At 34.2% G+C, this 14,248-nt stretch overlaps 2 protein-coding genes and 1 long non-coding RNA gene across 10 annotated transcripts in view; 1 reads left to right on the forward strand and 2 right to left on the reverse strand.

Moving 5' to 3' along the window:
- The window catches only part of erc1b (ELKS/RAB6-interacting/CAST family member 1b), a 231,614-nt gene extending 230,565 nt beyond the window's left edge, over positions 1–1,049 (reverse strand). For all 7 annotated transcript variants that reach the window (XM_016447524.1, XM_016447521.1, XM_016447523.1 and 4 more), the window contains exon 1: positions 824–1,049. The gene's annotated coding sequence lies outside the window, so the exon portion shown is untranslated. The remainder of the gene's footprint in view (positions 1–823) is intronic.
- On the forward strand, positions 348–2,950 carry LOC107658852 (uncharacterized). The gene is made up of 3 exons (XR_001630843.1): positions 348–555; positions 2,640–2,711; positions 2,849–2,950. It is a non-coding gene; the product is annotated as an uncharacterized LOC107658852 (long non-coding RNA).
- LOC107658851 (ninjurin-2-like) overlaps positions 2,313–14,248 on the reverse strand; it is a 19,065-nt gene continuing 7,129 nt past the window's right edge. The window contains exons 2-4 of one of the 2 annotated variants that reach the window (XM_016447528.1): positions 2,885–3,095; positions 2,665–2,793; positions 2,313–2,537 (exon numbers count right to left, since the gene is read on the reverse strand). In XM_016447528.1, coding sequence (XP_016303014.1) covers positions 2,527–2,537; positions 2,665–2,793; positions 2,885–3,095 — 351 coding nt within the window. In that variant the 3' untranslated portion in view covers positions 2,313–2,526. Of the gene's footprint in view, positions 2,538–2,626; positions 2,794–2,884; positions 3,096–14,248 lie in introns of both variants that reach the window. The other variant, XM_016447527.1, reaches the window with a different exon arrangement.

Raw genomic sequence — 14,248 nt, forward strand, 5'->3', positions numbered from 1 at the left:
GATCCTTCACAGAGGAGCCAATCAAATTATTCTAAACGAGAATCAGTCGGGAACAACACTTGATTGAACTACCTGCAGGGTCCTATAACAACATCATCTGCTTTTAAACAAAACTGTTGTGTTTGAGGGTTTGATTTGCTCAATAATAAACAACTTCTCCGTTTGGAGTTCGGGTAAATATTTCCCCAGCGGGGAGATACTTTGTGTTTGTTCTAAAGAAGAGATATTTTGTAACCGATACATATTTTCCTGCTGACGTCACAGAGAGTGAGGAGATACTTTGTAACAATTCGCGGATATTTAGTAACCGCCTTGCGGACGCTTTAAATCTGTTCTACGTAGGAAATAAGCAAAGAAATCAGGAATGAAAGTCTGAAATGCACATGTAGTCACAGGACTTCCTCTTGAAGAAGCTTGACACCGCCTGGGCTGAAGCTTTGGACGGATTCGCAGCGGTTTTTACCACACAATAGTGTCCAGATTGTCTCACTATAGCCGTTCATGTCGAATCATAAACTCGCCACTGGAACGAGACACCTCTCTAACACGGAATATGTGTGTATATATTTTTTTCTTTTTCCCCTCCTCCTGTTCCTCCATTGCTTGCTGGCGCAACAGCGTTTCATTTGAACAGTCTCTAGTGCGCATAGTGTGAAATATCAGCTTTATTTACCTTCCCTCTAGTTTGTCTGGGCGCATACGAACGTATATAGACCGTTAGTGTGCAGTAAACAGATATATCTCCACATACACTATCAATGGGCTTGTGTCCGAGCAGCTCAGACTCTTCAGCTGAGGAAAATCACTTTCAAAAGCTCCTTACCTTCTTCCACAAGAGGTTAGTCCGGTTTGGTGAGATGGCTGTGCCTACATCTATTGTTGTAGACGGGCCGTTATCACTTTGAGAGCTGATAACGGCGGGGAAAGCCTTGTTCTAGAGTGCTTCTGTCGTTTTCTTCCTCTCTTTGCCAGAGCTACGAGCCAGGGCGCTTCAAGTGACGTAACGAACCGGGATGCGCGCGCCCGACACTGGCCTCCATGACCGCCGTGACGTGCACGAGCGCTTCTGCACCTCTTATTTGAGGTGGCACCACATACACTGGGCTTCAAGTGTAGCAGCTTGTTCTTTCTTTCTTTCTTTCCTTTATTTATATATATATATATATATATACACACACAATTTATACTTCGGTTTATACTTCAGTAACAAAGAAAAAAAATATTTTTTATTTCTTGACATGACAACTATATTTATTATTTTCAATTTTTATTTCTATGATACCATTACTATTCTATGATACCATAATATAATAATATTACAACTCATTTGATAGTGCTAAAGATTTATTTTACTCTTAAACTCGTTCACTCTTTTAATCCTTTCAATCCTTAACAGTTACAATCATTATATTAGTGACTTGCTGGTGGTGTTTTTCATTTTGACAGTTGTTGTGGATTAAAAGAATCTGGTAATGATTAAATGTAAATGTCAACAGACTAAACAACATCCATTCTGTTCAGATTTACCCATCATCACATCTTCAGATATTCTCTATATGTTGAGCACTGGAGACTGGAGCTGTATACCAACACGATGGAGACCTCCTCCAGCATTGGTCTTCTGGGTGTAATTTGGGGTTTGAATGATATCACTTGCTTGTGTAACTGAAGCATGACTGCAGGAAAAGGACTCACAGACCCAAACTGCATTGATCAGGTTCAGGATGTTCAATTCCCTTAAACAAGAACATTTAATAAAATTAGGCTCTAGTCTCATTGCTTTAACTATGTGATTATCAGATCAGCTTTGTAAGGAAGTTAAATCATCATTCTTACTGAAAGCATTTTCAAACCAATTCCATTTGCATCCCATTAATACCTGAAATATATTTTCTGGTGTTGATCTCTTATTATTATTATTAATGCTTTAGTTACCGTAGGTAAATCCACAAGGCAAATTTAATTTACATTTAAAACTTGAAAGGGATTTATGTTTTTTTTTCATTACTTATTTCCATTTGTCTGTTTCTATGACACATATATATATAGTCCACTAGAGGTCAGTAGATATCTTCCTTTAGGTCAAGCAACCCACGTGATCGTTGTGTACTGTATCGCACTCTCTCTCTCTCTCTCTCTCACACACACACACACACACACACGTTTTATGGGTACAAAGACATTTTTTACAGAAAAAGTGCCAGAGATCATTTAAATACATTAAACTGGATAGTAAACAGTTAAGTATTTTATAATAAACGTTTATGAATAGTTGGGACAATATGAAGTGTACAACACATATTAGATGATGAATTTGTGTTATTTGATTATAGTTTTGCCTCTAGGTAATATAAATCATTAGACAGTCTATGATAAATGTATGTTGTAGACCCTTTAATATAATGCCCTCTGTAGAAATAAATGAATTTTTAAAAAGACCATAAAATAACTGTGTCTTCTATAGTATAACAAATATCAAAGCCAGAAGGAAGTCTTTCATGATTGGACCGGCCTGAAGAATGACCATTACTGAGACCCTAAAACCAAACAACATGAAAGAAACAGTCAGTTTGCTCATTATACTGTGGCATGCATATTCAACATTGATTTTTATTTTCTGTATCACCTGTATCTTACAGACAGTTTACTGCTTAGGATAGAGACCTGTCTTCTGCACTCCAAAAGCGGTGATGAAGATGTTGATGATGACGGTGAGGAACACCAGCACAGTGGCCACATTGTTTATTATGTCCAGCTTCCTCTGATTGGCCACGTCATTGAGGTTTTTGCGTGCTGAGAAGGGAAGATTGTATGAAAAGAAATAACTAAATATAAAACATACTTACAGGTATTGGGCATAATGCATGATGGATTTCACTCTCACCCATGTGGACAAAGAGAGCCCCTACGAGCACTTGGAAGAAGAGAGACGCGGCGATGAGGACGATGACAGTGAAGTAGTACTTGAACTCGGGGCCCTGCTCCAGGACAGCTTTCAGCTGAGAGGCATTTGCCATCAGCAGCGCCACATCCAGCAGGCTCTCTGCCACACTCTTCTTAGTGGCATAATGATTCATGTTGAGAGGTTCTGTAGGCTGAGAGAGAGAAATCATTTCATACATATTTAATCAAATCAAATTAAATTAAATTGAATATTTTTCTGCTATTGTAATTAGCATTAAATGGCATTAAATGCACCTTTTATGGTATACATATGTCTAGCTTCTGTTGGCACATGTGGCAAAGTAATGTGATGCATCTGTTGGGTCTAACGTATAAAAGAATATTTTCAGACTCATGCATACTTATTTCAGATGCATTAATTCACCAACAGTGTGCTAGAATATTTTCAGTGGAGGAAAACAAGAGGCCATCTGCCCTCATCTTTAGAAGAAATATCAGTGGTTTCCAGCATCATCTGTACTCTTATCTGTACTCAGATAAGATCCTTCAAAGCCAGAGAGAAGTTCTCAGTGCAAATGGAAAAAAGCTAAATGAACCCATTTAAATGTCAAAACTACTGAGAAGATTTTTTCTATAATTAATCCTACTTTTTCTTCCACTCTCTCTGTTCCAATCAGGACAAACACTCCAACCAAATATTTTTAATTAAAAAAAAAAACACACACATTTTAACATTTTCTACACACACATAAATAATTTCATGCGCAAAAATATTAAAAAGTATAAAATACCTATTTATATCATTTACATAAAATACATAAAAACCTTTAAATGGAATATTAATATTGTAATTTAATTATGCATGTAATGTAAATATAACTGTATAAAAAGTCTTCTACATGGATGTTTGATGTTGGCAATTGGCCAACATACACTCTAAAAAATGCTGGGTTGTTTCAACCCAACTTTGGGTCAAATATGGACTAACCCAACTTTTGGGTTAAAAATTTAATGTAAAAATTTAACCCAACGGTTGGGTTAGTCCATATTTGACCCAAAGTTGGTTGAAACAACCCAGCTTTTTTTAGAGTGTAATATTTATGGCTTCTTTTTGAAGTGCACTACAAAACAATATGAATATTTGATTAAGTTTGTCATGATAAATTAATGCACCCGACGTATGTAGAAATTAAGTACTGAAACTGACAACCTAAATTACACATATCTACCAATAGATGGCAGCATTTCACTATTAATTTTTCAATCTGCAACTTTCTTTTTATAGAAACCACCTGGGGGCGCTAGATGTGCTTTTACATAATCATCTTTGTAATGTTTTTACATTATTATTATTATTATTATTATTATTGTTGTTGTTGTTGTTGTTGCTTTTCCAACAACAATCCAATACTTTTGCTTAATTTTCTGTGTTTCGTGATTCTTCTTTTTGATCTTGGTTCTCTTAACATGCCCTTATCACTGTCTACAGTACCTGTTAGAGACATGTAGGTTGAGAGAGATCGCATCTACAGGTGCATCTCAATAAATTAGAATGTCGTGGAAAAGTTCATTTATTTCAGTAATTCAACTCAAATGGTAAAACTCGTGTATTAAATAAATTCAATGCACACAGACTGAAGTAGTTTAAGTCTTTGGTTCTTTTAATTGTGATGATTTTGGCTCACATTTAACAAAAACCCCCTCAGCAGTGCCACAAACTGATCACCTCCATGCCACGCCGAATTGAGGCAGTAATTAAAGCAAAAGGAGCCCCTACCAAGTATTGAGTACATGTACAGTAAATGAACATACTTTCCAGAAGGCCAACAATTCGCTAAAAATGTTTTTTTTATTGGTCTTATGAAGTATTCTAATTTGTTGAGATAGTGAATTGGTGGGTTTTTGTTAAATGTGAGACAAAATCATCACAATTAAAAGAACCAAAGACTTAAACTACTTCAGTCTGTGTGCATTGAATTTATTTAATACACGAGTTTCACAATTTGAGTTGAATTACTGAAATAAATGAACTTTTCCACGACATTCTAATTTATTGAGATGCACCTGTACATACATGTGACCCTACAGATAGAAGATCAATGGAGCCCAAGAATGTGTCCCAACACTCGCCCACACCAGCAGACGTCTTATCTACATCAGAACACAGTGTTCTGGTGTGCGTCTGCTGTCATTCACACTGTCCCGCCCCTTCCAAACATACATGTTTCATATATGTGATGTGACATAAGAAGAGCCTGTTTTGCAAAAAAAACAAAAAAACTGAATCCTCTCCACCAATCACGGTGCAGTAAAACTAAGACCAGGCAAGCATCCAGATACCACACGCACAGGCTCACTGTTTTCCTTAATGATGGGGAACGCTTTCCTTTTTTCTTTTTAAAATAAACACCATGGGAGAGGTCAGGAATATTTTACATGTGGGGCCCGTGTCGCTGGCCCACAGGAAGTCCACCTCCCCACCCACTCATTGGCTGCTCTCACGTCCAATAGCAAATGGGAACGGGCGAGGAGGGTGCACTCAAACGAATAACTGTTTTTGCTCCATTTTCTTTTTACTCCTCTTTTCTGGGCAAACCACATCCCACAACACGTGCAGATACAGAGGAGGAGGGTGGATGTAAACATTCAAACCTCCTATACTGCTCTGAAAACACCTCGTTCACCACAGAAAAGAGAAAAACACTCACTCACACACACACACACACACGCATGTTGGGTTTCCATGCTTTATGGCATTCCATAGGCGTAATGGTTTTTATACAAACTGTATTTTCTATCGCCCTACACCAACCCTACACCTAAACCTACCCCCTCACAAAAATCTTTTTGCATTTTTAGATTTTCAAAAAACTTAATTCTGTAAATTAAACCTCTTAAATCAATTTTATTTATCATTTTCAAAGTTTTTAAATTCCTTGTTTTATTGTTGTGATTATTCTTATTTTTTCTTTTCTTTTATGTAAAGCACTTTGAATTACCATTGTGTATGAAATGTGCTGTATAAATAAACTTGCCTTGCCTTGCCTTGTATGGTTTATAAGCTTGTTTCCAAAAAAATTTCCCCACAAAGACAAAGATTTTGGATATTGCCATCTTTGTAGCCCAACCAGGACCACACACACACACACACTTAATGTGTATAATAATTAAGTAAATAATAATTAAATAATATTTTCATACATTTCATAATTTGAAATTTTGAGAATCACAATCCAAAAAAAAAAGAAAAATCCTGTAAATGATACATAAAAAAGAGAAAACACCCTGTAAATGACACGTAAGACATTTATTTTTTTCTGTCATATTTCATTTAAAGTTTTTCTTAGACACTGTTAAACTGTGGTAAAAAAAATAAAAATACAGCTGTAATTAACAAAATGTACAAATCACATAAAAAAAGAAAACCAATTAGATAAGATTTTAGTTTTATATTTTATTAATTTCACTTCAATTGTAATTAAAATGTCAGAACTTTTGTTGTATTTTTGTCATTTTTATTCGTTTTGGGGTGTTTTTTAAAGATAATGTTTCTGCATTATGTATAGTAAAAAGAAAAAAATCTGTATTGTATTTTTTTATTATTAGTTTTCATTTATTTCGTTTTGCTTAGTTTAGTACTTTAACCTAAAATGAATACAAATTTTAAACGTTGCCTTGGCAGGTAGCTGAAATGAAATATTTTTTTTTTTAATATTTTATTATATCTCAAGTAATGAAAATGCTTTTTTTAATGGTTTCAGAAAATAACCCTGGTGCATACATTTTATCTTATGCAATGGAACCACATAGAAACATGCCCCAAAACAAAACACCTTATCAACCACATAGAAATAAAAAAAGCTAGTTTTATTATTTCAAATTTCTCTTAAGAAACTCTTAAAAAGAAAGAAAGAAAAAAAAAACTAAATGAGGACACCAGCACTGACCCAGCAGATTTACGCTGTGGGAAACTGACCAACTCTCGTCATTCTTAGTTTAGCCTGTGACTTAAGTATCATTTTGAAGTCAGGAAATGGTCAAATTGCCGGGCCGCTGGGTCAGATCCATCTCGCCCTCTATTTCCTTTCTTTCGTCCATTCGTTTTCAAGTTATGAGCCACTCACCTTTTAAACCAGAAGCACCATCCCATGAACTGAGAGTAAGTTCTGTTTACTTACAATGACATAATCCTGTTCATTTAAAACTTGTAAAACAATGGAAGCATTGGAACGATGTTTTCCCCAAAGGCATTATAAGTTATGAAAGATTCTCATAAAAGCCCTTTCCTCTATATTGTGGAATGGGGTGTGCTGTAAAACAAAGGTCTTTTTGTCTCTACGGGTTTCTTGTTACGATGATAATATTGTGCGATTTTATGACTACAAGGCTTTTTTTGCCATTCTGTGCTCTGACATGCTGGGATAACGTGATGAAGGATTTAGAACTGGTTTCGACTGATATGAAAGCTACTGTACTCACTGACCTGCGGCAACGATGCAAAACCAGTGAAATCTTAAGTGCTGACTTTACCATTTGGCCTTTAAACATCTATAAAACACAGACGTCCTTCCTGTTGGACACCCTGACAATGTTTCCAAGTGAGTTCATATGTATAGCATGACCTTTGACCTCATATTTCTAGGTCCTAAATCTGAGTGAGTCATATAAAGAAATGTCCAAATCAATCAACACACATGCAGTTACATAAGAATATGTCAGAACTTTAAGGCACTCGCTGCATTGCAACATTCGCCATCACTGTTGCCACAGCAACCGGGGATCCGTGTAAACAGAGCCGGTAAAGTTATATGTTGCCTCAGAGCTTTCAGAGGTGAGCCAATCAGGACCAGGATGCATTGACGTCCTAGCCAATTAGAGAGTGAATGGAGCTTTAGGAATGTGTTGACAGGTCAGTAGAGACCCAGGGTATTCTGGGAATTTTAGATAGAGTAAACCTCAGTTCCCCAGCAACTGTAGGGGACAAAAAACACATGGAGCATTACAACATTATTTGCTTAAAGCATTACAGACATTTTAAGATGTCTCATAAAAATCTGAGAGAGTCAATATTTTACATTTATATTGCCCTGTTCAAGTTTGTTTAGGCAGCCTTTGAAGTACTTGCCTTATTTGACAAATTATTTTATTAGAAAAATAAATGTAAGACTCAAGATGAGAAAAGTGCAAGATTTAAAGTGCAGAATAAATGAACAAAAAAAAGTGGTGCATCTTAATTCTTGCTACAAGTTACTTTGTAACCAGTAGGTGGCGACATGTGACTTGATTTTATGAATCATTTGAATCACTCGTCTTTTGCTCTTGAATCATCACCTGATTCATTTAAACACATTGATTCATTCAGGACTGAAACACAAGACGAAAGATATAATGTCTAAAATGAAATTTTCCATATACTTTTTGTTTATAGTGTATACTAGAAGCCTATATTGTAGTATAGCATAGTTTCTTCTTAGTAATTGATTTACAAAAAAACAATGAAGGCCTTGTAGTTTATCGCTTCAGTATAGTATAAATCTGTGCCTGACCATCAAGCTGTTATTTATTCCTCCGTTGAGAAAATAAGTGCTTGTGAGAGCGTGTTTAACAGACTGCACATGGACAGTTTCAGTTTGTATAAACCAATAAAACTGGACCTTTTATCACTGACAGTGTGTCTGCATTTGTGCAATAACAGATTTATTTTCGGTGTCTAAATGAAGTTATCCGTGGGGCGTATTGTGGGCTGTTTGGATGTGAAGAGGGTCACGCTATGTTTATGATGACAGTTGCTATAAACACTGGAACATCTTCACTTCATATCAAACAAGGGTAAGGTGGAGGCGGAGGGGATGTGATGGGACACGCCCCTGCCCCGCCCACAGAGCCTGCAGCAGCTGTCACTCCCCAAGAACCCTGTGACCTCACACACACACCCATGCCACAACATTCACATGATCACAAAAATTTAAAGGTAATAATAATAAAATAAATAATTATAATACATAAATTGTATTAATAATAATCAAATAATGATATATATTTAAATATAGAATGACGATGGAACATAATGATAAAATGGAACGTAATGATAAAACAATTATAAATGTATGTATATAATAAATACATTTTATATATAAATAAGAAATAATAATAATAATTATTATTATTATTAAATGAAACATATTATTTATTTATTTATAATTATTATTGTTATAATAAATAAATAAATAAATGCATAACTGTAACAACTATTAATAGTGGTAGTAATATCATCATCATCACTTGTATATTTTACGTATGGATTTATTTTTCATTTATTTATTTATTTAGAATTACTTATAATATTAATTATATTATATAAATATAATATAGAATTACTAATAATATACTTATTACTTATTATTATAATTATTATTATTATTATTAAATGAAACATATTATTTATTTATTTATAATTATTATTGTTATAATAAATAAATAAATAAATGCATAACTGTAACAACTATTAATAGTGGTAGTAATATCATCATCATCACTTGTATATTTTACGTATGGATTTATTTTTCATTTATTTATTTATTTAGAATTACTTATAATATTAATTATATTATATAAATATAATATAGAATTACTAATAATATACTTATTACTTATTATTATTATTTTATGTGTGTATTTATTTTTCATTTATTTATTTATTTAGAATTACTTATAATATTAATTATATTATATAAATATAATATAGAATTACTAATAATATACTTATTACTTATTATTATTATTTTATGTGTGTATTTATTTTTCATTTATTTATTTATTTAGAATTACTTATAATATTAATTATATTATATAAATATAATATAGAATTACTAATAATATACTTATTACTTATTATTATTATTTTATGTGTGTATTTATTTTTCATTTATTTTATTTATAATTAATTTTTTATTTAATTCTTTTAATATTAATAATTATTGCTGTTATTGTAATCATCATCATTTAAATATTTTATGTATGGATTTATTTTTAATTTATTTATTTGTTTATTTATAATTACTTATTGTTATTATTATTATTATTATCATCATCATCTATTTATTTATTTATTTATTTATTATTAAATATGTTCCATATAACAAACTTTATTTCTATAGCACATTTAAAACAACTACTAATAATGAATAATAATAATAAAACTAATAATAAAACAACTACTAACAACTAGTAAATAATAATAATAATAATAATTATTATTATTATATGGCTATAGATTAAAATATCTGATCAAAACAATTCAGATTCGTACTTTCTGGAATATATATCTCTAAAACGACACTGTGAAACTGTAATAAACTATTTAAGCTCACTGAGTAATTTGCTCACAAACAGACTCACTCGCGCTGACCTCCTGGCACTGTGACTCAGTGTGTCACTGCTGCTGCTATCGTGCTCATTTGGGAGGTTGGGAACCAGTGTGCTGTTTTCACACAAGCAGAGGAAGGGCTTTGTGTATTAACTGAGTGGTTGACTTCATTTGAATTTGTCATGCGGATGTGGCTAAATAGAGGCTGAGAAAACAGCTGATTTAGATACAGAAATGGCGAATAAAAAAAAAAAAACTTGGTTCTTCTTTTGAGGTGGTGGCTCGCCAAATCCACTGTTAGACACCACATGAGACATCTGATGAAGAAAACCCCAGTTTCTCTTCTCTCTATCTATAAGTTCACACACACACACACACATGAAGGCAAACATTGGGTTTATCCACCCACAGTACCCCTCACTCTCTCTCTCTCTGACTACAAACTGACTAGTTTCCTCATTTTTCATTTCTGCAGGGGGTCTGAGATGTTGGAAATGTGTTTTCTGTTAGACTTTGAGTCTTTGTTTCCACTCATAAGCTTTGGTGACATCCTGCCTCTAGCCATCATGAAAGAAATTATAGCGTTATAGATTTACTGTACCCATAGGAGAAAATAGCTTTCCTAAACAGGAAATTGGGGTGGGATATAAACAGTTTGCATGTACATCACAGGCATCAACATGATTTGCCATTTAATATTGGTAGTCAGATATAGTTGGTATCAGGGGGAGGGACATTTTCATTTTAGATAGCATTTGATTGGACAAAACGAGTGAGTGCAGGATGAGTCATCAGTATTTTTTGGTCTGTTTTTTTCCCCCAAAGATGAGAAGAACTGTACATTTTAAATGTGTATATCAGCTTGTTTAACTTTTATGAATATGATTAAGCATAAATTACATTAATAAGAACCTTTGAAGAACATCCATAGGTGTTAAAGGTTCTTCTTGGAACCATAGACTCCCATAAAGAACCTTTGTTTTTATATTTGAGGCAAAGATACAAATGAGACCTCCATGAGATGGAAAAGCAACCTCTGAGCAATAAACTCATCTTTTGGGTAGCATAACACACACACACACACACACATACACACACACCCCGTTTGGCAAAGTACAAGACTGTGCAAAGTCATAATGGAGCCCAAGGGAGACGCTGCTCTTAAAGAATTCATAATCATATCATCCCTGACCCTGTCATACCAGTGTGTGAGGAGTTAGACAACAGGAAATGTTTATTTGGCACTTTAAGCTTCAGGATAAAATTCCTACCTTTGCTTTCCCACGAACCCACCAAGCATTCTTTATATTTCCTGTAGTGACACAAGGACGAGTAAATGATCAGATCCGGTGCCCTGGTGGGCTGTCACTGGAGTGAGTGACTACATGATGAGAGCGGTTTGGGAATGTGTGTGTGGACTTAAAGGGTTAGTTCACCCAAAAATGAAAATTAGGCTGCGTTTCTTACAAAAACGCTTCGATTCGCTACAGAAGGCCTTTGATCACCCCTCAGAGCCGTGTGAGAGACTTTTTTTTTTATGGATGGGTGATTTTTATTTAAGTTCTTTTGGACTGAAGCAATGCAACACCTGCTGAGTGGCATTAAACAGCTTGAAAGATCAAAGACAATTTTTAATATAACTCCGACTGGATTCGTCTGAAAGAAGAAAGTCATATACACCTAGGATGCCTCGGGGGTGAGTAAAACGTAGCCTAATTTTCATTTTTGGGTGAACTACCCCTTTAACTATAGTTTGGGGGCAAAACTGTCCCCAAAAGGGTTAAATCTGACCAAACCTTTCTTTTGGGACATTCAGGGATGTCCCTCAATTGAAACTCACTCATAAACAGTTATGTATTCATTTTTGTCAGTTCCCCAACTCTAAAAAATGCAAAAAGTGTTTTTTTTAATAATCATAGCAGCTTTACATAAAAACATATCATTCAGATCTCCCCTGAGCTCTCTCTCTCTGCTGTCCCTCCCTATGAAAACATGACCTCAGAAAAACAGGACTCCAGTAGACCGAGGCTCTGGCATGATGTAAACTCAATGTGCCCACAGAAACATCTCACAAAGCTTGGCTGTGTGTCGTGGCATGGAGCGTGAAAGAAAGAGATGTTAAAGAGTTTAATTTGATTTAAAAAAAATAATAATTTTAATTCATGTAATTTCACTTAAATATAGAAATAAATATTTTATTGTGTATTTAATTGTAAAATTTTATTTTTTATTTTTAAGTTTATTTAAAGTACATTTATTTAATGCAATTTTCATTTACAATAATATAAATCAAAATTTTAACTTTATATATATATAATACATTAATTACAATATTCATACATGTATTTATTACATTTAAATATTCATTAAATATATACATTTTTATTATTTTATTTTTATTTTACTTTACTTATAACTTTTATTTTCCCTTAATTAAATATATTTAAATTTATCATTAAATATATTGTCTTATTTATTTATTTTTTACACCTTTTTCATGCACTTTTTGGTATTTATGGTTTAGTAATAATGTAGCTCAGTAACTGGATGTAGTCCAAACACATGCCCACACATTTGACATTTCTCTGATAAACTCATATTCCTCTATTACCCTATGACAAATCTTCTATGCTATATATAAAATCTTCTATATTTGTATTCCCATCCTAGCAACAAGCCATAAGATAAAACTGCACATTTGCAGCGAGACCAACCCATTTTCCCCACTTGTGAACAATTTCCACGATTCTCTCATTACCATCACTGGCCTGTAAGCATAAAAGAGGGCACCAGATATTTTCAAGGAAATTTATAGCGCATTCAGAATGATAGATGATTATACTGCAGGCATTTTGCTCTGTCAGACTGACCTCTAAGTCACTCAGATTTATACATCGTGTTACTGTATGATTACTGTATACCAGTGCACTTAAATTGTGTCTTTAGGTTAACACACTCTAAAGTTAGAGGACGTGTGAATATGTGTGTGTACGGAGGGGTGCGGTTGGGGTAGTGTTGGTATGGGCAGGGCAGGGTATCGAAATGGCCTGGATTGGGCAGCTGCAGCTCTGGAAAGCACCGAAACGGCTGACAGCTTTAGTCATGGCTGCTGTAGTCACATGAGCTGGAATGTCTTTCATACCGAATACAGTTCAAACTGTTAGAACGCGAGTGCAAATTCCTGCTCTGCTGGTCAGTGAGTTAACAAACAGCTAGAGGGAGACAGGCCTTTCTCTCTCTGTGTCTGTGTGTGTGTGTGTGTGTGTGTGTGTGTGTACCTGGTATTTATCACGAGAAGCATCATGGGAGTTATGGCCCACGGCACAAAGCTCTGGTGTCATATTACAGTGGAACATCCAGTTTGTCAAATGACTGCTGGAGTGGCTGAAAAACGCATTAGGTTTTATTATCTGCATGTGTGTGTGTGTGTGCTGAGAAGAATCTCTGGGGCAGGCTGATTTCAGATTTATGTGGCTGTGATGACTCATCCCGCTCTGAAGGCCATGTAGTGTCTGAGATACTTCCACCGGGGTGTTCATGGTCTCATGCAGGACCAACTTTGTCCTGCAGGGGAACAAGCAGCGCAATAAAACTGTTCAGAGAGGAAGAAACTGCTCAGAGCAAAATTGCATTGACACACACACACACACACACACCGGTTTTTTTTGGTAAATTAGTTCATAGTTCTTATTTTATTATATATTATTATATAGCATCCTGTCGAAAAAAAATCTTGTTAGATAACAATAAAAAAAAATATATATTATTATTAGTTAATGCTTTAACTATAATGCTTAATAATAATGCTTTATTATCCTGCTCAAAAAATAAATTTTCATTATTATGAGATAATAATAAAAATAAGATATTATAATTAAAGTATTGCTAAGCTAACAGTGCAATACTCTAATAAGCAATATGCAATATATATACAGTGGGTACGGAAAGTATTCAGACCCCCTTAAATTTTTCACTCTT

This window comes from Sinocyclocheilus anshuiensis, unplaced genomic scaffold (assembly GCF_001515605.1).
Source record: "Sinocyclocheilus anshuiensis isolate Anshui unplaced genomic scaffold, SAMN03320099.WGS_v1.1 scaffold283, whole genome shotgun sequence".
NCBI classification, from domain to species: domain Eukaryota; kingdom Metazoa; phylum Chordata; class Actinopteri; order Cypriniformes; family Cyprinidae; genus Sinocyclocheilus; species Sinocyclocheilus anshuiensis.